Here is a 23,604-nt window from a genome sequence, read left to right as displayed (position 1 = left end):
GTCGTGGTACATGTAGGTACCAATGACATAGGTAGGAAAGGGGAAGAGGTCCTGAAACGAGAGTATAGGGAGTTAGGAAGGCAGTTAAGAAGAAGGACCGCAAAGGTAATAATCTCGGGATTACTGCCTGTGCCACGTGACAGTGAGAGTAGGAATGGAATTAGGTGGAGGATGAATGCGTGGCTGTGGGATTGGAGCAGGGGCCAGGGATTTAAGTTTCTGGATTATTGGGACTTCTTCTGGGGCAGGCATCCTGTTCAAGAAGGATGGGTTACACTTGAATCCTGGGGGGACCAATATCCTAGCGGGGAGGTTTGCTAGGGCTACAGGGCAGACTTTAAAGTAGTAAGATGGGGGTACGGGAATCAATTTGAGGAAACTATGGGAGAGGAGGTTAGTTCACCAGTAGAGCAAGTAAAGAGACAGTGTGTGAGGGAGGAAAGGCAGGTGATGGAGAAGGGATGCGCTCAGCCCGAAGATGTAGGGGAGAAGAAAGAAAAGGATAATAAATTTGAATGCATTGTTAGCGATAAAAAGAGAGGAGGGGGGTGGAGAGTATCTTAAATGTATCTATTTTAATGCTAGGAGCATTGTAAGAAAGGTGGATGAGCTTAAAGCGTGTATTGATACCTGGAATTATGATGTTGTAGCTATTAGTGAAACATGGTTGCAGGAAGGGTGTGATTGGCAACTAAATATTCCTGGATTTAGTTGCTTCAGGTGTGATAGTGTAGGAGGGGCCAGAGGAGGAGGTGTTGCATTGCTTGTCCAAGAAAATCTTACGGCGGTGCTTTGGAAGGACAGATTAGAGAGCTCCTCTAGGGAGGCTATTTGGGAGGAGTTGAGGAATGGGAAAGGTGTAGTAACACTGATAGGAGGGTATTATAGGCCACCTAATGGGGAGCGTGAGTTGGAAGAGCAAATGTGTAAGGAGATAGCAGATATCTGTAGTATACACAAGGTGGTGTTTGTGGGAGATTTTAATTTTCCACACATAGACTGGGAAGCTCATTCTGTAAAAGGGCTGGATGGTTTAGAGTTTGTGAAATGTGTGCAGGATAGTTTTTTGCAACAATACATAGAAGTACCGACTAGAGATGGGGCAGTGTTGGATCTCCTGTTAGGGAATGCGATAGGTCAGCTGACAGATGTATGTGTTGGGGAGCACTTCTGGTCCAGTGATCACAATAGCATTAGCTTCAATATAATTATGGAGAAGGACGGACAGGACCTAGAGTTGAGATTTTTGATTGGAGAAAGGCTAACTTTGAGGAGATGCGAAGGGATTTAGAGAGAGTGGATTGGGTCAAGTTGTTTTATGGGAAGGATGTAATAGAGAAATGGAGGTCATTTAAGGGTGAAATTATGAGGGTACAGAATCTTTATGTTCCTGTTAGGTTGAAAGGAAAGGTTAAAGGTTTGAAAGCACCATGGTTTTCAAGGGATATTAGAAATTTGGTTCGGAAAAAGAGAGATGTCTACAATAGATATAGGCAGCATGGGGTAAAGGAATTGCTCGAGGAATATAAAGAATGTAAAAGGAATCTGAAGAAAGAAATTAGAAAAGCTAAAAGAAGATACGAGGTTGGTTTGGCAAATAAGGTGAAAGTAAATCCGAAAGGTTTCTACAGTTATATTAAAAGCAAGAGGATAGTGAGGGATAAAATAGGCCCCTTAGAGAATCAGAGTGGTCAGCTATGTGTGGAGCCGAGGGAGATGGGAGAGATTTTGAACGATTTCTTCTCTTCGGTATTCACTAAGGAGAAGGATATTGAACTGTGTAAGGTATGGGAAACAAGTAAGGAAGTTGTGGAACCTATGACAATTAAAGAGGTGGAAGTACTGGCGCTTTTAAGAAATTTAAAAGTGGATAAATCTCCAGGTCCTGACAGGATATTCCCCAGGACCTTGAGGGAAGTTTGTGTAGAAATAGCAGGAGCTCTGACGGAGATCTTTAAGATGTCATTAGAAACGGGAATTGTGCCGGATGATTGGCATATTGCTCATGTGGTTCCATTGTTTAAAAAGGGTTCCAGAAGTAAGCCTAGCAATTATAGACCTGTCAGTTTGATATCAGTGGTGGGTAAATTAATGGAAAATATTCTTAGAGATAGTATTAATAATTATCTGGATAGACAGGATCTGATTAGGAGTAGCCAGCATGGATTTGTGCGTGGAAGGTCATGTTTGACAAACCTTATTGAATTTTTTGAAGAAGTTACGAGGAATGTTGACGAGGGTAAGGCAGTGGATGTAGTCTATATGGACTTCAGCAAAGCCTTTGACAAAGTTCCACATGGAAGGTTAGTTAAGAAGGTTCAGTCGTTAGGTATTAATGCTGGAGTAATAAAATGGATTCAACAGTGGCTAGATGGGAGATGCCAGAGAGTAGTGGTGGATAATTGTTTATCGGGATGGAGGCCGGTGACTAGCGGGGTGCCTCAGGGATCTGTTTTGGGCCCAATGTTGTTTGTAATATACATAAAGGATCTGGATGATGGGGTGGTAAATTGGATCAGTAAGTATGCCGATGATACTAAGGTAGGAGGTGTTGTGGATAATGAGGTGGGTTTTCAAAGCTTGCAGGGAGACTTATGCCGGTTAGAAGAATGGGCTGAATGTTGGCAGATGGAGTTTAATGCTGAGAAGTGTGAGGTTCTACATTTTGGCAGGAATAATCCAAATAGAACATACAGGCATGGTAGGGCATTGAGGAATGCAGAGGAACAGAGAGATCGAGGGATAACAGTGCATAGTTCCCTGAAGGTGGAGTCTCATGTAGATAGGGTGGTGAAGAAGGCTTTTGAAACGCTGGCCTTTATAAATCAGAGCATTGAGTACAGAAGTTGGGATGTAATGTTGAAATTGTACAAGGCATTGGTAAGGCCAAATTTGGAATATTGTGTGCAGTTCTGGTCACCGAATTATAGGAAAGATATCAATAAATTAGAGAGAGTGCAGAGACGATTTACTAGGATGTTACCTGGGTTTCAGCACTTAAGTTACAGAGAAAGGTTGAACAAGTTAGGTCTCTATTCATTGGAGTGTAGAAGGTTGAGGGGGGATTTGATCGAGGTATGTAAAATTTTGAGAGGGATAGATAGAGTTGACGTGAATAGGCTGTTTCCATTGAGAGTAGGGGAGATTCAAACGAGAGGATATGATTTGAGAGTTAGGGGGCAGAAGTTTAAGGGAAACACGAGGGGGTATTTCTTTACTCAGAGAGTGATAACTGTGCGGAATGAGCTACCTGTAGAAGTAGTAGAGGCCAGTTCAGTTGTGTCATTTAAGGTAAAATTGGATAGGTATATGGACAGGAAAGGAGTGGAGTGTTATGGGCTGAATGCGGGTAGGTGGGACTAGGTGAGAATATGAGTTCAGCACAGACTAGGAGGGCCGAGATGGCCTGTTTCCGTGCTGTGATTGTTATATGGTTATATGGTCATTCATTCTAGGAGACACTCCTCTGTTTTCATGGATGTTTGCAAAGAAAAAGAATTTCAGGATGTATATTGTGTACATTTCTCTGACTTTAAAAGTTCCTTTGAAACATGACACGTTATAAACGAACCCATCAGTGTCTCCCAAACACAGCCTGACGTGGATACCACTCAGACCCTGGCACTCCAGGTTCAAAGCAATTAAAGTGTGCAAATATCACCATTTCCTGCCCTGAGACCATGATCTCCCATGTCGTACGACACACACTCCTGCTGCATCCATCACCCCACCGTTCCGGTGGGAATCATTCCTCACCCCATCGCTATGAGGATGGCAAGCTCTAATGGCTGCTGGCTTTGATTGACAGATGGTGATCCCGGGAGAGCCGGAGGAGATGGCAGAATTCCAGTCTCAGACGCTGGCCTCTTCCCAGTACATCCTGGAGCTGACCCTGCCCGCCCTGCACCTGCTGCTTCCCAGTAAGGAATTCTATCAGAACATCTACAACAGGTGAGTCCTGGGAAACGCCCTCCTGCCCTTGATTAAAGAGAATGGTAGGGTTACTGTCTGAGGGGCATCTGATTCCTCTGGGCTGTATTTATGGGTATTTGGAAAAAACGGGGGATCACATTCAAACTGATTGACTATTCAAAGGCACAGATAGCTTGGATGTGGAGAGGATGTTTCCTATAGAGGAGGAGTCTAGGACCAGAGGACACAGATAGAGTGGATGTGGAGAGGATGTTTCCTACATTGGGGGAGTCTAGGACCAGAGGACACAGATAGAGTGGATGTGGAGAGGATGTTTCCTATAGTGAGGGAGTCTAGGACCAGAGGACACAGATAGAGTGGATGTGGAGAGGATGTTTCCTATAGTGGGGGAGTCTAGGACCAGAGGACACAGATAGAGTGGATGTGGAGAGGATGTTTCCTAAAGTGGGTGAGTCTAGGACCAGAGGACACAGACAGAGTGGATGTGGAGAGGATGTTTCCTATAGTGGGGGAGTCTAGGACCAGAGGACACAGATAGAGTGGATGTGGAGAGGATGTTTCCTACATTGGGGGAGTCTAGGACCAGAGGACACAGATAGAGTGGATGTGGAGAGGATGTTTCCTATAGTGAGGGAGTCTAGGACCAGAGGACACAGATAGAGTGGATGTGGAGAGGATGTTTCCTATAGTGGGGGAGTCTAGGACCAGAGGACACAGATAGAGTGGATGTGGAGAGGATGTTTCCTAAAGTGGGTGAGTCTAGGACCAGAGGACACAGACAGAGTGGATGTGGAGAGGATGTTTCCTATAGTGGGGGAGTCTAGGACCAGAGGACACAGATAGAGTGGATGTGGAGAGGATGTTTCCTAAAGTGGGGGAGTCTAGGTTTCTAGTTGTGGGAGGGCACACACAGCCTCAGAATGTATGAACAGAGATGAGGAATTTCTTTAGCCAGAGGGTGGTAAATCTGTGGAATTCATTGCCACAGATGATCGTGGAGGCTGAGAGACTAAGTATATTTAAAATGGAGGTTGATAGGTTCTTGAATAGTCATCGTGTGAACGTTTATGGGGAGAAGACGGGAATGGGGTTGAGACGGATAATAAATCAGCCATAATCGATAGGCAGAGGAGGCTCGCTGGGCAGAATGTCTGAATTCTGTTATACGATCTTTCTTCGAAGCCTGCAAAGAGCCAGCAATATGATTGGAAGCCAGGCCTGTTGTCCATGGAACTGTGAAATCCAAACAGGAGAGTGGGACGTTGTGTTCGACCACACTCAGTATTGTATGCGGTCTCGTTCATAATTAATCTGGAAATGATGCAAGATCGATACGATGTTCAAAGTACATGCACGTCACCATATACAATCCTGAGATTCATTTTCTTGCAGGCATCCTCAACAAACACATAATAACCATAACTGAATCAGTGTGAAAGACTGTACTAACTTGGGCGTTCAGCCAGACACCTCCCACGGCCCATTGCTTTTCAGACAGCGAGAGCGCAGGGATCTGAACCACTCCGACTGGCACCGTGTAACTCGGCAGGACCAGCACGGACCAAGCACGCCGGATCCTAATGGCCCGAGCTGCCGGGAGTCAGGAGGGTAAACCTGATGCAGGTGGATCTGACCATGGATGAAGCGACCAGTTGTGTTGTACGGAGTGGTCTCGGGCAGGGAAGTGGTGCAGAGTGAATCAAGGTGGAAATTGCTTTCTAAATGTGGAGAGAATTCAGGTGCAAATCGACATGGTTCAGGAATCCTTTAGGGTTAACTTCAAAGTTCAAGGTAAATTTATTACCAAAGTACATACAGTACATGTCACCATATACAACCCTAAGATTCATTTTCTTGCGGACATACTCAGTAAATGTAACGACCATAAACCAATGAAAGATTGCACCAACAGGGTAGACCACAAAAGTGTAAAAGGCAACAAAAGAAAGAGAAAAACTAAATAAATAAGCAATAAATATTGAGAACATGAGATGAACAGTCCTTGAAAGTGAGTCCATAGGCTGTGGGAACTGTTCAGTGTTGGGACAAGTGAAGTTGAGTGAGGTTATCCTCACTGGCTCAGGAGCCTGATGGCTGAGGGTAATAACTGTTCCTGAACCTGGTGATGTGGGACCTGAGGCTCCTGTACCTCCTTCCCGATGGAATCAGTTCAGAGTTGAGGTTATCCTCACTGGTTCAGGAGCCTGATGGTTGAGGGGTAATAACTGTTCCTGAACCTGGTGGTGTGGGACCTGAGGCTCCTGTACCTCCTTCCCGATGGAATCAGTTCAGAGTTGAGGTTATCCTCACTGGTTCAGGAGCCTGATGGTTGAGGGGTAATAACTGTTCCTGAACCTGGTGGTGTGGGACCTGAGGCTGCTGTACCTCTTTCCCGATGGCAGCAGTGAGAAGAGAGCGTGTCCTGGGTGGTGAGGGTCCCTGCCGATTGCTGCTGCTTCCCTGTGACAGTGGTCCCTGTAGATGTGCTCAGTGGTTGGGAGGGCTTTATCCATAGCCCAGTGATGGACTGGGACGTATCCACTACTGTTTCAGTGATGCAGCCAGTCAATATACGCTGTACCACACAGATACTTCAGGGACAGGAGGGTTTGATTTATCAGTAGAGACTGGACAGTCTGGGACTGTTTTCCCTGCAGTGAAGGAGGCTGAGGGGGACCTTACTGAGGTTTATAAAATCACGAGGGGCAGAGTTAAGGTGGATGGTCAGTTGTGTAAAGGCATCAAAGGTTACGAGGAGTAGGCAGGAGAACATGAGTGAGAGGGAAAATAAAACAGCCATCGTGAAACTTGATGGGCTGAATGGCCTTATTCAGCTCCTGTGCCTCATGGGTGTACTGTTGGACTGGATGGCCCCTGACCTACTCGCCCCATTACAGCAAGGATGTAATTCAGCAAGAGAAGATTTACAAACGAGTTACTTTGACTGGGGAGGTTTGAGTTAGCAGCATTTATCACCGGACAGGCTGGGACTGTTTTCCCTCGAACGAGAGAGGCTGAAGTTTATAAAATCGTGAGGCCATAGATAAGTTCAAATTTTTTATATGGCACCATATGCAACCCTGAGATTCGCTTTCTCGTGGGCTGACGCCGGTAAATCCAAGACAGATAATGGGATCTGTGAAGGCCGGTACCCAACAGGACGGAATAGCCTGTTTCCCAGGGTAGGGAAGTAGAACGTTAGGTGGCATGGGTTGAAAGTGAGACGTATAGGGGACCTGAGCAGTAAGATTCTCACGCAGAGTATGGTGGGTATGTGGAATGAGCTGCCAGAGGAAGTTGTGTGCAATTACAACATTTAAGAGGCACTTGGGCAGGAACACGGTTTGGAAAAGTTTTGAGGGATACGGTCAGGAACACGGATTGGAAAGGTTTTGAGGGATACGGTCAGGAACACGGATTGGAAAGGTTTTGAGGGATATGGACAGGAACACGGATGGGAAAGATTTTGAGGGATACGGTCAGGAACACGGATGGGAAAGGTTTGGAGGGATACGGACAGGAACATGGATTGGAAAGGTTTTGAGGGATACGGACAGGAACACGGATTGGAAAGGTTTTGAGGGATACGGACAGGAACACGGATTGGAAAGGTTTTGAGGGATACGGACAGGAACACGGATTGGATAGGTTTTGAGGGATACGGACAGGAACACGGATTGGAAATGTTTTCAGGGATACGGACAGGAACACGGATTGGAAAGGTTTTGAGGGATACGGACAGGAACACGGATTGGAAAGGTTTTGAGGGATACGGACAGCAACACGGATTGGAAAGGTTTTGAGGGATACGGACAGGAACACGGATTGGATAGGTTTTGAGGGATACGGTCAGGAACACGAATTGGAAAGGTTTTGAGGGAAACGGACAGGAACACGGATTGGAAAGGTTTTGAGGTATACGGTTAGGAACACGGATTGGAAAGGTTTTGAGGGATACGGACAGGAACACGGATTGGAAAAGTTTTGAGGGATACGGACAGGAACACGGATTGGATAGGTTTTGAGGGATACGGACAGGAACACGGATTGGAAAGGTTTTGAGGGATACGGACAGGAACACGGATTGGAAATGTTTTCAGGGATACGGACAGGAACACGGATTGGGGAGGTTTTGAGGGATACGGTCAGGAACACGGATTGGATAGGTTTTGAGGGATACGGTCAGGAACACGGATTGGAAAGGTTTTGAGGGATACTGTCAGGAACACGGATTGGAAAGGTTTTGAGGGATAGGGACAGGAGCACGGATTGGAAAGGTTTTGAGGGATACGGTCAGGAACACGGATTGGAAAGGTTTTGAGGGATACGGACAGGAACATGGATTGGAAAGGTTTTGAGTGATACGGACAGCAACACGGATTGGAAAGGTTTTGAGGGATACGGACAGGAACACGGATGGGAAAGATTTTGAGGGATACGGTCAGGAACACGGATGGGAAAGGTTTTGAGGGATACGGACAGCAACACGGATTGGAAAGGTTTTGAGGGATACGGACAGGAACACGGATTGGAAAGGTTTTGAGGGATACGGACAGGAACACGGATTGGAAAGGTTTTGAGGGATAGGGACAGGAGCACGGATTGGAAAGGTTTTGAGGGATACGGTCAGGAACACGGATTGGAAAGGTTTTGAGGGATACGGACAGGAACATGGATTGGAAAGGTTTTGAGGGATACGGACAGCAACACGGATTGGAAAGGTTTTGAGGGATACGGACAGGAACACGGATTGGAAAGGTTTTGAGGGATACGGACAGGAACACGGATTGGAAAGGTTTTGAGGGATAGGGACAGGAGCACGGATTGGAAAGGTTTTGAGGGATACGGTCAGGAACACGGATTGGAAAGGTTTTGAGGGATACGGACAGGAACATGGATTGGAAAGGTTTTGAGTGATACGGACAGCAACACGGATTGGAAAGGTTTTGAGGGATACGGACAGGAACACGGATGGGAAAGATTTTGAGGGATACGGTCAGGAACACGGATGGGAAAGGTTTTGAGGGATACGGACAGCAACACGGATTGGAAAGGTTTTGAGGGATACGGACAGGAACACGGATTGGAAAGGTTTTGAGGGATACGGTCAGGAACACGGATTGGAAAGGTTTTGAGGGATACGGACAGGAACACGGATTGGAAAGGTTTTGAGGGATACGGTCAGGAACACGGATTGGAAAGGTTTTGAGGGATACGGACAGGAACACGGATTGGAAAGGTTTTGAGGGATACGGACAGGAACACGGATTGGAAAGGTTTTGAGGGATACGGACAGAAACTTGGATTGGAAAGGTTTTGAGGGATACGGTCAGGAACACGGATTGGATAGGTTTTGAGGGATACGGACAGGAACACGGATTGGATAGGTTTTGAGGGATACGGACAAGAACACGGATTGGATAGGTTTTGAGGGATACGGACAGGAACACGGATGGGAAATGTTTTGAGGGATACGGACAAGAACACGGATTGGATAGGTTTTGAGGGATACGGACAGGAACACGGATGGGAAATGTTTTGAGGGATACGGACAGGAACACGGATTGGAAAGGTTTTGAGGGATACGGACAGGAACACGGATGGGAAAGGTTTTGAGGGATACGGACAGGAACACGGATTGGAAAGGTTTTGAGGCATACGGTTAGGAACACGATTGGTTAGGTTTTGAGAGAGGGGTATGGGCAGGATGGATTGGAAAGGTTTCGGGGCGGGTACAGACAGGAACATGGGACTCGGTTGGACTGATGTCCTGTTGGGCAAATGAGTTGCTTTGGTGACGTGTTAACTTTCGCCGGCTGGTCACCCCGAGGAAGAGGTGTTGGCAAATCGCCGAAGCAGCAGAGCGGAAATGAGTTGCTGTGCTGTGGGAAAGGTTGTGGAAGGAGTCTTCACTGGGAGCTTTCGGAAGTGTATCATCTGCGGTGCTCTGGGGAAAGAGTGCAAATGCATTACAGAGGAGAGCTGGCTGGCACAGAGGAGAGGGGCCAAATGGCCTCCTTTGAATAAAATCCTGTTGACTGTTTATTCAGTTCCACCATGCTGAGTCTCTCCAGCATTTTGGTGTGTGTTGCTGGGGTAAATTTTTAATTGGGGAAGGGCAAATTATGAGGCTATAAGGCCGGAACTTGTGGGTGTGGATTGGGATGATGTTTTTGCAGGGAAATGTACTAAGGTCATGTGGCCGATGTTTAAGGATCTCTTGCAGGATGTTAGGGATGAATTTGTCCCAATGAGGAAGATAAAGAATGGTAGGGTGAAGGAACCATGGATGACAAGTGAAGTGGAAAATCTAGTCAGGTGGAAGAAGGCAGCATTCTTGAGGTTTAGGAAGCAAGGATCAGATTGGTCTATTGAGGAATATAGGGTAGCAAGAAGGCAGCTTAAGAAGGGGCTGAGGAGAGCAAAAAGGGGGCATAAGAAGGCCTTGGAGAGTAGGGTAAAGGAAAACCCCAAGGCATTCTTCAATTATGTGAAGAACAAAAGGATTACAGGAGGAAGATAGGACCGATTAGAGATAAAAGTGGGAAGATGTGCCTGGAGGCTGTGGAAGTGAGCGAGGTCCTCAATGAATACTTCTCTTCGGTATTCACCACTGGGAGGGAACTTGATGACGGTGAGGACAATATGAGTGAGGTTGATGTTCTGGAGCATGTTGATATTAAGGGAGAGGAGGTGTTGGAGTTTTAAAATACATTAGGACGGATAAGTCCCCGAGGCCTGATGGAATATTTCCCAGGCTGCTCCACGAGGCGAGGGAAGAGATTGCTGAGCCTCTGGCTAGGATCTTTATGTCCTCGTTGTCCACGGGAATAGTACCAGAGGATTGGAGGGAGGCGAACGTTGTCCCCTTGTTCAAAAAAGGTAGCAGGGATAGTCCAGGTAATTATAGACCAGTGAGCCTTACGTCTGTGGTGGGAAAGCTGTTGGAAAAGATTCTTAGAGATAGGAGCTATGGGCATTTAGAGAATCATGGTCTGATCAGGGGCAGTCAGCATGGCTTTGTGAAGGGCAGATCATGCCTAACAAGCCTGATAGAGTTCTTTGCAGAGGTGACCAGGCATATAGATGAGGGTAGTGCAGTGGATGTGATCTACATGGATTTTAGTAAGGCATTTGACAAGGTTCCACATGGTAGGCTTATTCAGAAAGTCAGAAGGCATGGGATCCAGGGAAGTTTGGCCAGGTGGATTCAGAATTGGCTTGCCTGCAGAAAGCAGAGGGTTGTGGTGGAGGGAGTACGTTCAGATTGGAGGGTTGTGACTAGTGGTGTCCCACAAGGATCTGTTCTAGGACCTCTACTTTTTGTGAGTTTTATTAATGACCTGGATGCGGGGGTAGAAGGGTGGATTGGGAAGTTTGCAGACGACACAAAGGTTGGTGGTGTTGTAGATAGTGTAGAGGATTGTCAAAGATTGCAGAGAGACATTGATAGGATGCAGAAGTGGGCTGAGAAGTGGCAGATGGAGTTCAACCTGGAGAAGTGTGAGGTGGTACAGTTTGGAAGGACAAACTCCAAGGCAGAGTACAAAGTAAATGGCAGGATACTTGGTAGTGTGGAGGAGCAGAGGGATCTGGGGGTGCATGTCCGCAGACCCCTGAAAGTTGCCTCACAGGTAGATAGTGTAGTTAAGAAAGCTTATGGGGTGTTAGCTTTCATAAGTCGAGGGATAGAGTTTAAGAGACGCGATGTAATGATGCAGCTCTATAAAACTCTAGTTAGGCCACACTTGGAGTACTGTGTCCAGTTCTGGTCGCCTCACTATAGGAAGGATGTGGAAACATTGGGAAGGGTACAGAGGAGATTTACCAGAATGCTGCCTGGTTTAGAGAGTATGGATAATGATCAGAGATTAAGGGAGCTAGGGCTTTACTCTTTGGAGAGAAGGAGGATGAGAGGAGACATGATAGAGGTATACAAGATATTGAGAGGAATAGACAGAGTGGACAGCCAGCGCCTCTTCCCCAGGGCACCACTGCTCAGTACAAGAGGACATGGCTTTAAGGTAAGGGGAGGGAAGTTCAAGGGGGATAGTAGAGGAAGGTTTTTTACTCAGACAGTGGTTCGTGCGTGGAATGCACTGCCTGAGTCAGTGGTGGAGGCAGACACACTAGTGAAGTTTAAGAGACTACTAGACAGGTATATGGAGGAATTTAAGGTGGAGGGTTATATGGGAGGCAGGGTTTGAGGGTTGGCACAACATTGTGGGCCGAAGGGCTTGTGCTGTGCTGCACTGTTCTATGTTCTAAAGGTTTGGAGTGGTCCTCCTCCCTTTACTAAAGGCAGAGATACCTCAGCACAGGTTTCCCAGCAAAAAGCATGTTCAAAGGGTGAAGTCGTGAACAGCTGGCCAAAGCCCTTTAGCTCGTTGTGACTGTGAGTGCCCCTCCATACCCTTGGCAGCCTCTGGGTTGACCTCCAGGGTCCATCTTTTAGTGAATGAGAGTCTGACAGCAGTGGGACAGAAGCCCTTCTTGAGCCAGGTGGTACATCCGTCCCGGCTGATGGCAGAGGGGAGAACAGAGACCGTTTGGGGTGGGTGGGGTCTTTGATTATGCTGGCTGCCTTACCGAGGCAGCGAGAAGTGCAGACAGAGTCCGTGGAGTTTGCGGACTGGGCTGTGCTCACAACTTCCTGTGACAAGGTGCAGAGCTGCACAGTTAATGAAAAGTTTCCATTCTGCACAGCCTCGGGTCCCAAAGGTGCTTTGCAGCGACTAATCTATTTTCATCACTGTCACGGTGCAGCTGGTGCCTACAAGCACCTAATGGCCTTCCGCTTGAGAGAGGTGACACCAACACCTCTACAGCGCAAAGTCTGAGGAGGTTCAGGTACAGTTATACCAGAGCGGATAACTTCACTCATCACTCAACTGTTCCCACAGCCTGTGGACTCAGTTTCAACGATCTCACGTTCCCTATATTGCACCATTTGTTGTCTTTTGCACACTCGTCTGCCCTTTTGGGCCAGGTCTTTCACTGATTCTATTATTTCTTGGATTTTTTGGGTATGCAGGGAAATGAATCTCAGGGTTGTGTATGGTGACGTGAATGTACTTTGATAATAACTGTGCTTTTTGAACTTTGAAATTCTGCACGCTCCTAACTCTCACGATACAAGATTCAAGTTTAATTTTCACATTTCCATCGAATCATACAGTGAAATGTGTCGTTCACATGCACAATCAGCATGGCCAAGGGTGCAGCCCACACATTCCTTCGCAAGCCCACAGGACAACGCAGAACACGGCAAGCAACAGAACCACAGCAGCAAAATAAAATCATCAAAGTGCATCTGTATACGTCATCGTACACTACCCTGAGGTTCATTGTCATACAGTAGAGCAAAGAAGTACAATAGAATCAATGACAAACTACACACAAGGACTGACAACCCCCGAAAAAGAGGACAAACTCTGCAAATACAAATTGATAAATAGTCGATTGATTGATTGATTAATCCTGGGAACATGTTGTAGAGTCCTTGACAATGAGATCATAGGTTGTGGAATCAGTTCAGAGTTGAGGTTACCCTCACTGGTTCAGGAGCCTGATGGTTGAGGGGTAATAACTGTTCCTGAACCTGGTGGTGTGGGACCTGAGGCTCCTGTACCTCCTTCCCGATGGAATCAGTTCAGAGTTGAGGTTATCCTCACTGGTTCAGGAGCCTGATGGTTGAGGGGTAATAACTGTTCATGAACCTGGAGGTGTGGGACCTGAGGCTCCTGTACCTCCTTCCCGATGGAATCAGTTCAGAGTTGAGGTTATCCTCACTGGTTCAGGAGCCTGATGGTTGAGGGGTAATAATTGTCCCTGAACCTGGTGGTGTGGGACCTGAGGCTCCTGTACCTCCTTCCCGATGGAATCAGTTCAGAGTTGAGGTTATCCTCACTGGTTCAGGAGCCTGATGGTTGAGGGGTAATAACTGTTCCTGAACCTGGTGGTGTGGGACCTGAGGCTCCTGTACCTCCTTCCCGATGGAATCAGTTCAGAGTTGAGGTTATCCTCACTGGTTCAGGAGCCTGATGGTTGAGGGGTAATAACTGTTCCTGAACCTGGTGGTGTGGGACCTGAGGCTCCTGTACCTCCTTCCCGATGGAATCAGTTCAGAGTTGAGGTTATCCTCACTGGTTCAGGAGCCTGATGGTTGAGGGGTAATAACTGTTCCTGAACCTGGTGGTGTGGGACCTTAATAATTCACAGCCTGTATATCAATGTGAGTGTTTGGGAGAGGGGCTGGTGGGATTCAGGGACAGCTTCTGTGGCCCGCGAACTTGGTTCACAGCCGCACCTCTGGCTTGTGAACAGTCTGTCCCAAGTGCATTTGTCAGGAAGGGACCCTCCTGTGATGTGGGGTGGGCCAGTACCAGTGTGTGTGGGGGACAAGAGTTAGGGTCACCTGCAGTGAGACTGATCAGAATGAAGACAAGGGTAGCGTTGTTCTGTTTCTGTACGTGTCTGCGTGGTGTTGGGTGAGGAGTGAGTGTGTGGTGGGTGGGGTGTGTGTGTGGTGGAGGGGGAGTGTGTGTGGTGGGTGGGGTGTGTGTGTGGTGGAGGGGGAGTGTGTGGTGGGTGGGGTGTGTGTGTGGTGGAGGGGGAGTGTGTGTGGTGGGTGGGGGTGTGTGTGTGGTGGATGGTGGAGTGTGTGGTGGGTGGGGGAGTGTGTGGTGGGTGGGGTGTGTGTGTGGTGGAGGGGGTGTGTGTGTGGTGGGTGGGGGAGTGTGTGTGGTGGATGGTGGAGTGTGTGGTGGGTGGGGGAGTGTTTGTGGTGGGGGAGTGTTTGTGGTGGGTGGGGGAGTGTGTGTGGTGGATGGTGGAGTGTGTGGTGGGTGGGGGAGTGTTTGTGGTGGGGGAGTGTGTGGTGGAGGGGGTGTGTGTGTGGTGGGTGGGGTGTGTGTGTGGTGGAGGGGGTGTGTGTGTGGTGGGTGGGGTGTGTGTGTGGTGGAGGGGGTGTGTGTGTGGTGGGTGGGGTGTGTGTGTGGTGGGTGGGGGAGTGTTTGTGGTGGGGGAGTGTGTGGTGGTGGGGGAGTGTTTGTGGTGGGGGAGTGTGTGGTGGAGGGGGTGTGTGTGTGGTGGGTGGGGGAGTGTGTGTGGTGGATGGTGGAGTGTGTGGTGGGTGGGGGAGTGTGTGGTGGATGGTGGAGTGTGTGGTGGGTGGGGGAGTGTTTGTGGTGGATGGTGGAGTGTTTGTGGTGGGGGAGTGTGTGGTGGAGGGGGTGTGTGTGTGGTGGGTGGGGGAGTGTGTGTGGTGGATGGTGGAGTGTGTGGTGGGTGGGGGAGTGTTTGTGGTGGGGGAGTGTGTGTGGTGGGTGGGGGGAGTGTGTGTGGTGGATGGTGGAGTGTCTGGTGGGGGTGTGTAGGGGTGGATGGGGTGCATGTGTGGGGTCGGCTGGGGGTGTTTGGTGGGGGGTTGTGTGGGGTGGGGTGTGCATGTGTGGGGTGGGTGCGGGAGAGTGTGGTGGGGAGTGTGTTTATTTGGGGGGCTGTTGAGGATTGTGTGTGGGGTGGGTGGGTGCACGTGTAGGGGTGGGTGGGGGACTGTGTGTGGTGGGGAGTGTGTATATATGTATGATTGGGGAGTGTTGGGCAGTGTACGTGTGTGTGTGTCTGAGTGGGGGAGTGTGTGTGTGGGAGTGGGCACTGCACATCCCACACAGGGTAAGTGAGCGTAACGGTTTGTCTTGCTCCTGTTTCCCTGCCAGGTTTAACAATGACTTGCTGATGTGGACACCGACAGGGCCGTCTCTGGACAGTCCCTCACAGAGCACCGACACCACTGGGATCAACCCTCTACCGCTGAATTCGATGTTGGGAGCACCCTTTGCACATGACAACTTCCGGCTCTGCAAGTCGGCATTCAGACTGGGTGAGCACCCTCCCCGAATCACGAGGAGCTGAGAGTCATCTCCCTCCCCAAGCACGAGGAGCTCAGAGTCATCTCCCTCCCCGAAGCACGAGGAGCTCAGAGTAATCTCCCTCCCCGAAGCACAGGCAGAGAGAAGGGGCAGTGCTGGCTGGCTGGCCGTATCTGGCGGCTAAACCAATGTAGGATGGGCAGGGAGACCGGGGAACCTGAGGCTCAACCTGGAACTTCACCACCACCTCTCCCAACTGTATAAGTACGTGGAAAGGAGAGTTTTAGAGTGAGATGGAGAGATTGTGGCAATCATGGGCTGTTGGGCCAAATGGCCTGTTTTCATGCTGTCCACATACATCATTGCAACCTTCGGCCCACGATGTTGTACTGATCTTTTAATCTACTCCAAGGTCAATCTAACCCTCCATGCCCACCTGACCCTCCACAACCCTCCACTTTTCTATCATTCATGTGATTACATTAGAGTCTCTTTAGTGTCCCTAATGTATCTGTCTCTACACCACTCCTGGCAGGACGTTCCACACACCCCCACTTACCCCCGATCACCTTAAATGTCCCTAATGTATCTGTCTCCACACCACCCCTGGCAGGACGTTCCACACACCCCCACTTACCCCCGATCACCTTAAATGTCCCTAATGTATCTGTCTCCACACCACCCCTGGCAGGACGTTCCACACACCCACCACTTACCCCCGATCACCTTAAATGTCCCTAATGTATCTGTCTCTACACCACCCCTGGCAGGACGTTCCACACACCCCCCCACTTATCCCCGATCACCTTAAATGTCCCTAATGTATCTGTCTCCACACACCCCCCACTTACCCCCGATCACCTTAAATGTCCCTAATGTATCTGTCTCTACACCACCCCTGGCAGGACGTTCCACACACCCCCCCACTTACCCCCGATCACCTTAAATGTCCCTAATGTATCTGTCTCTACACCACCCCTGGCAGGACGTTCCACACACCCACCACTTACCCCCCATCACCTTAAATGTCCCTAATGTATCTGTCTCTACACCACCCCTGGCAGGATATTCCACACACCCCCCACTTACCCCCGATCACCTTAAATGTCCCTAATGTATCTGTCTCTACACCACCCCTGGCAGGACGTACCACACACCCACCACTTACCCCCGATCACCTTAAATGTCCCTAATGTATCTGTCTCTACACCACCCCTGGCAGGACGTTCCACACACCCACCACTTACCCCCGATCACCTTAAATGTCCCTAATGTATCTGTCTCTACACCACCCCTGGCAGGACGTTCCACACACCCCCCACTTACCCCCAATCACCTTAAATGTCCCTAATGTATCTGTCTCTACACCACCCCTGGCAGGACGTTCCACACACCCCCCCACTTATCCCCGATCACCTTAAATGTCCCTAATGTATCTGTCTCCACACACCCCCCACTTACCCCCGATCACCTTAAATGTCCCTAATGTATCTGTCTTTACACCACCCCTGGCAGGATGTTCCACACACCCCCACTTACCCCTGATCACCTTAAATGTCCCTAATGTATCTGTCTCCACACCACCCCTGGCAGGACTTCCCACACCCCCCACTTACCCCGATCACCTTAAATGTCCCTAATGTATCTGTCGCTACACCACCCCTGGCAGGACGTTCCACACACCCCCACTTACCCCTGATCACCTTAAATGTCCCTAATGTATCTGTCTCCACACCACCCCTGGCAGGACGTTCCACACACCCACCACTTACCCCGATCACCTTAAATGTCCCTAATGTATCTGTCTCCACACCACCCCTGGCAGGACGTTCCACACACCCACCACTTACCCCGATCACCTTAAATGTCCCTAATGTATCTGTCTCTACACCACCCCTGGCAGGACGTTCCACACACCCCCCACTTACCCCGATCACCTTAAATGTCCCTAATGTATCTGTCTCCACACCACCCCTGGCAGGACTTCCCACACACCCACCACTCTCTACCCTGACCGATCACCTTAAAATGATGCCCTGTCGTATTAACCATTGTTGCCCTTTCTGTCTTTGCCTCTTATCAGCTACACCTTTACCCACTTGCCTCACCTATTCCTTCACTCCAAAGAGGAATACCCCCAGCCTGCTCAGGCGTAGCTCGGACAGTATTGTATACCACAGCGCCACGTTAGGCTGATGGGGAGCGTTTGATCCCAACCTCGGGACCTTCCTTCCTTCTCGCCTTTCCCCCGGTTCATGGAGCTGCAGAGAGGGACATTATGGGACCAGCAGCCATTTTATCCTCCCCATGTTCCCATCAGCTACCCAGGTTCTCCCCCTCACTCCCAGACTGGGGGCCGTTATCCCACGGAGACACAGGTGGGGAAGGGTAATTCTTCCTCCTCCTCCTGCGTTTCTTTGGAACGTAAGGAATTCATTCAGACCGTGAAGTTGATTTCAGGTTTGTACGCTGCTCAGCTCTCCAGCAGCATTGCAGAGGATGGAAGAAACCGTTACCTGAGCATTGACCCTTCCCAGCGTACAAACACGCGGCTTGTATACTGTCCGTATCAGAGTGAGCGTTGGGGGGCGGCCTTCAGCTGCACTCTGTATACCAGTGGAGGTGTGGTCCAGTGGCTTCCAAGTTTCCGGGATAATTCCTCTCCGGGTGGGGCAGTACTGGGGCCCCCACCATGGACTGCTGCCTTGGCGCCCTTGGCTGGCCCCTTCTGGGATGTGGAAGCATCACAGCAGTGCACGAACAGCCCTGCATCCAGGCCAGTAGAAGCGTTCGCGGAGCCTGCCGATGGTCTTTTGGATCCTGAAGTGGCCGGTCCTGTCGGATCGCGGCTCTGTGAGGTGGACAGCAACCCGTCAAGCTTCAGTCCCTGGATCCCGGGCGGAGACCAGCCAGCCCCGGATCGCTCTCCTGCTCGTCCACTGAGGGGAGGTTGCCAGCAGCTGCTTGCCCCGGTTCCGCTGTGTTGCGTTGGGACGCTGTGAGACCAGTGCTGGTTGTTATAGAGCCGGCCTGTTCCACTTCCGGGAGCTGCCCTGCCGGAGAGCCACGGCTTCAGCCGAGGTAGAGTGTGGCCCGTCTGGGCTCGCCCTAGGTCACCTGGCAACCATAGCAGAGATTGCTCTGCTGCACCTGGAGCTGGTCGGACCTGTCTCGCGGGCTCCTCCTCGACCTCAGTGACACCAGCCCAGCTTGTGGCATGGGACGACGGGGGGCTGAAATTGCTTCTACCCTCTCCAGCTCTGCCAGTGTCTTAGCCAGCAAAGAAGGCGATGTCAGGCGAACCAGCATCAGCACCCTTACAAAGGCACAGGGGGCAAGCTCGACCTGGGCCCCAGGAGGGAACTGGGTTAGCCACGCTGAGCATGGTGGTGGAAATCTGCTAACACCCCACACGGCACTGCTGGCTACCAGTTCTTCTCTCGTTCTTCCTCCAATTGCCTCTGCCCGAAACGCCACCTCGAAGGCCCTGTAGACACACTGCTTGGCCAGGAGGGCCTGCAAGACGTCCCCTTTCAGCACCAGGGCAAGGAGCACCGCCATCTCGGTGGGGCAGGTTCGATTTGACCCCGTAAGTCTCCAGGCAGCTGGAACCATTGTATCTGGAGATCTTCAGGGTGCATCTTGTGGCATTAACCGCTGGTTGCCTTCTTTCACTGGCACTGTTGATTGTGCCTGTCACATTGCCCGGATTCCCATCGGCTGCAGACTGTGAGGGAGGAGGTGATGAATTCTGTCGTGTTCCCGGATTCCCATCGGCTGCAGACTGTGAGGGAGGAGGTGATGAATTCTGTCGTGTTCCCGGATTCCCATCGGCTGCAGACTGTGAGGGAGGAGGTGATGAATTCTGTCGTGTTCCCGGATTCCCATCGGCTGCAGACTGTGAGGGAGGAGGTGATGAATTCTGTCGTGTTCCCGGATTGGGGAGCCTGGGTACTTTCACCCTGCCGGTGTTTCGTGCTTGGTTCCCAGGTTCTCCCTCTGGGTCGGTCCCGTCTTTGCGGTGAGGGGGAGGCACCTTATTCCCTGAGTCTTAAGGCGCTCCGTCTGATGTAAATTTCTAATCCCACTGCTGACGGCAATGTCGCGAGCATTCTGTCCACGATGACAGATGAGGTGAGCTTGTTCATCTCAACTGACATTTTCACGGCAACAAGTGAGCAACTGTAGAAACGGAGCCCTTCGGCCCACAACGTTGTGCTGACCCTCAAACCCTGCCTCACATATAACCCCCCCACCTCCATATACCTGTCTAGTAGTCTCTTAAACTTCACTAGTGTGTCTGCCTCCACCACTCAGGCAGTGCATTCCATGCACCAACCACTCTCTGAGTGAAAAACCTTCCTCTAATATCCCTCTTGAACTTCCCTCCCCTTACCTCAAAGCCATGTCCTCTTGTACTGAGCAGTGGTGCCCTGGGGAAGAGGCGCTGGCTGTCCACTCTGTCTATTCCTCTTAATATCTTGTACACCTCTATCATGTCTCCTCTCATCCTTCTTCTCTCCAAAGAGTAAAGCCCTAGCTCCCTTAATCTCTGATCATAATCCATACTCTCTAAACCAGGCAGCATCCTGGTAAATCTCCTCTGTACCCTTTCCCATGCTTCCGATAGTGAGGCTATAGCAATGAACTTGAACATCTCGCCATAATTCCACTAGCACATTTTGAAACAAGAACAATAATTAGCTCTGGCCGCTAGGAATGTCGACTACGTTTCCGGAGTGCCACACTGCCATGATAAACAATGCCAATCTTTCTGTGAGAGGAACCAGACCCTTATGCTGACAATGTCTGCCCAGAACACAATGCTGAATTAAACTAAATCCTTTTGCTAAATACATGATCCATATTCCTCCATTCCCTGTGTAGTTATGTTTATGTATAGCGGTGCTGGGGAGTTTGTGAACTCTGGAGAGTTTTCTCTATTTCTGCATAAATATGAGTACAGGAGTGAGATATGCCAACTAGTGGAATGGTGCCGCAGCAACAACCTGGCACTCAATGTCAGTAAAATGAAAGAGCTGATTGTGGAGTTCAGGAAGGGTAAGACGAAGGAAGACATACCAATCCTCACAGAGGGATTAGAAGTGGAGAGAGTGAGCAGCTTCTAGTTCCTGGGTGTCAAGATCTCTGAGGATCTAACCTGGTCCCAACATACTGATGCAGTTGTAAAGAAGGCAAAACAGCAACTATATTAGGAGTTTGAAGAGATTTCGCATGTCAACAAGTGCACTCAAAAACTTCTATAGTTTTACCATGGAGAACATTCTGACAGGCTGCATCACTGTCTGGTACGGAGGGGCTACTGCATTCTGACAGGCTGCATCACTGTGTGGTACGGAGGGGCTACTGCATTCTGACAGGCTGCGTCACTGTCTGTTATGGAGGGGCTACTGCATTCTGACAGGCTGCGTCACTGTCTGGTACGGAGGGGCTATTGAATTCTGACAGGCTGCGTCACTGTCTGGTACGGAGGGGCCTACTGCATTCTGACAGGCTGCATCACTGTCTGGTACGGAGGGGCTACTGCATTCTGACAGGCTGCATCACTGTCTGGTATGGAGGGGCTACTGCATTCTGACAGGCTGCATCACTGTCTGGTATGGAGGGGCTACTGCATTCTGACAGGCTGCATCACTGTCTGCAACGGAGGGGCTACTGCATTCTGACAGGCTGCACCACTGTCTGGTATGGAGGGGCTACTGCATTCTGACAGGCTGCATCACTGTCTGGTATGGAGGGGCTACTGCATTCTGACAGGCTGCATCACTGTCTGCAACGGAGGGGCTACTGCATTCTGACAGGCTGCACCACTGTCTGGTATGGAGGGGCTATTGAATTCTGACAGGCTGCGTCACTGTCTGGTATGGAGGGGCTACTGCATTCTGACAGACTGCATCACTGTCTGGTATGGAGGGGCTACTGCATTCGGACAGGCTGCACCACTGTCTGGTATGGAGGGGCTACTGCATTCTGACAGGCTGCGTCACTGTCTGGTATGGAGGGGCTACTGCATTCTGACAGGCTGCATCACTGTCTGGTACGGAGGGGCTACTGCATTCTGACAGGCTGCATCACTGTCTGGTACAGAGGGGCTATTGAATTCTGACAGGCTGCGTCACTGTCTGGTAAGGAGGGGCTACTGCATTCTGACAGGCTGCGTCACTGTCTGGTACGGAGGGGCTACTGCATTCTGACAGGCTGCGTCACTGTCTGGTATGGAAGGGGCTACTGCATTCTGACGGGCTACATCACCGTCTGGTATGGAGGGGCTACTGCATTCTGACAGGCTGCATCACTGTCTGGTATGGAGGAGCTACTGTATTCTGACAGGCTGCACCACTGTCTGGTATGGAGGGGCTACTGCATTCTGACAAGCTGCATCACTGTCTGGTATGGAGGGGCTACTGCATTCTGACAGGCTGCATCACTGTCTGGTATGGAGTGTCTACTGCATTCTGACAGTCTGCATCACTGTCTGGTATGGATGGAGGGGCTACTGCATTCTGACAGACTGCATCACTGTCGACTACGGAGGGGCTACTGCATTCTGACAGACTGCATCACTGTCGACTACGGAGGGGCTACTACATTCTGACAGGCTGCATCACTGACTGGTACGGAGGGGCTACTGCATTCTGACAGACTGCATCACTGTCGACTACGGAGGGGCTACTGCATTCTGACAGACTGCATCACTGTCTGGTACGGAGGGGCTACTGCATTCTGACAGGCTGCATCACTGTCTGGTATGGAGGGGCTACTGCATTCTGACAGGCTACATCACTGTCTGGTACGGAGGGGCTACTGCACAGGACCAAAAGAAGCTGAAGAAGGTTGTAAATCTAGTCAGCTCCATCTTGGGTACTAGCTTACAAAGTACCCAGGACACCTTCAGGGAGCGGTGTCTCAGAAAGTCGGCGTCCATTATTAAGGACCCCCACACCCAGGACAGGCCCTTTGCTCACTGTTAGCACCAGGGAGGAGGTACAGAAACCTGAAGGGACACGCACAGCGGTTCAGGAACAGCTTCTCCCTCTCTGCCATCAGGGACGGGGTACAGGAGCCTGAAGGGACACGCTCAGCGGTTCAGGAACAGCTTCTCCCCCTCTGCCATCAGGGACGGGGTACAGGAGCCTGAAGGGACACGCACAGCGGTTCAGGAACAGCTTCTCCCCCTCTGCCATCAGGGACGGGGTACAGGAGCCTGAAGGGACACGCTCAGCGGTTCAGGAACAGCTTCTTCCCCTCTGACATCAGGGAGGAGGTTCAGGAGCCTGAAGACACACACTCAACGATTCAGGAACAGCTTCTTCCCCTCTGCCATCAGGGAGGAGGTACAGGAGCCTGAAGACACACACTCAACGATTCAGGAACAGCTTCTTCCCCTCTGCCATCAGGGACGGGGTACAGGAGCCTGAAGACACACACTCTGCGATTCAGGAACAGCTTCTTCACCTCTGCCATCAGGGAGGAGGTACAGAAACCTGAAGGGACACGCTCAGCGGTTCAGGAACAGCTTCTTCCCCTCTGCCATCAGGGAGGAGGTACAGAAACCTGAAGGGACACGCTCAGCGGTTCAGGAACAGCTTCTTCCCCTCTGCCATCTGATTCCTAAATGGACTTTGAAGCTTTGGACACTACCTCACTTTTTAATATACAGTATTTCTGTTTTTGCACATTTTTAAAATCCATTCAATATACGTAACTGTTTAATTATTTGTTTTACTTGTTTATTTATTATGTTTTATTTTATTTATTATTGTTTTTTTCTCTTCTA

The 23,604-nt window shown here is 50.0% G+C and overlaps 1 protein-coding gene across 1 annotated transcript in view; it reads left to right on the top strand.

Annotated features, from left to right (window-relative positions):
• The window catches only part of atg2a (autophagy related 2A), a 464,956-nt gene that overhangs the window by 249,008 nt on the left and 192,344 nt on the right, over positions 1–23,604 (top strand). The window contains exons 18-19 of the mRNA XM_059954818.1: positions 3,809–3,951; positions 15,654–15,817. Coding sequence (XP_059810801.1) covers positions 3,809–3,951; positions 15,654–15,817 — 307 coding nt within the window. The remainder of the gene's footprint in view (positions 1–3,808; positions 3,952–15,653; positions 15,818–23,604) is intronic.

Source organism: Hypanus sabinus, chromosome 31 (assembly GCF_030144855.1).
Source record: "Hypanus sabinus isolate sHypSab1 chromosome 31, sHypSab1.hap1, whole genome shotgun sequence".
NCBI classification, from domain to species: Eukaryota; Metazoa; Chordata; class Chondrichthyes; order Myliobatiformes; family Dasyatidae; genus Hypanus; species Hypanus sabinus.
Note: the sequence above shows the minus strand (reverse complement) of the source record. Positions and strands in the feature narration are given on the sequence as shown.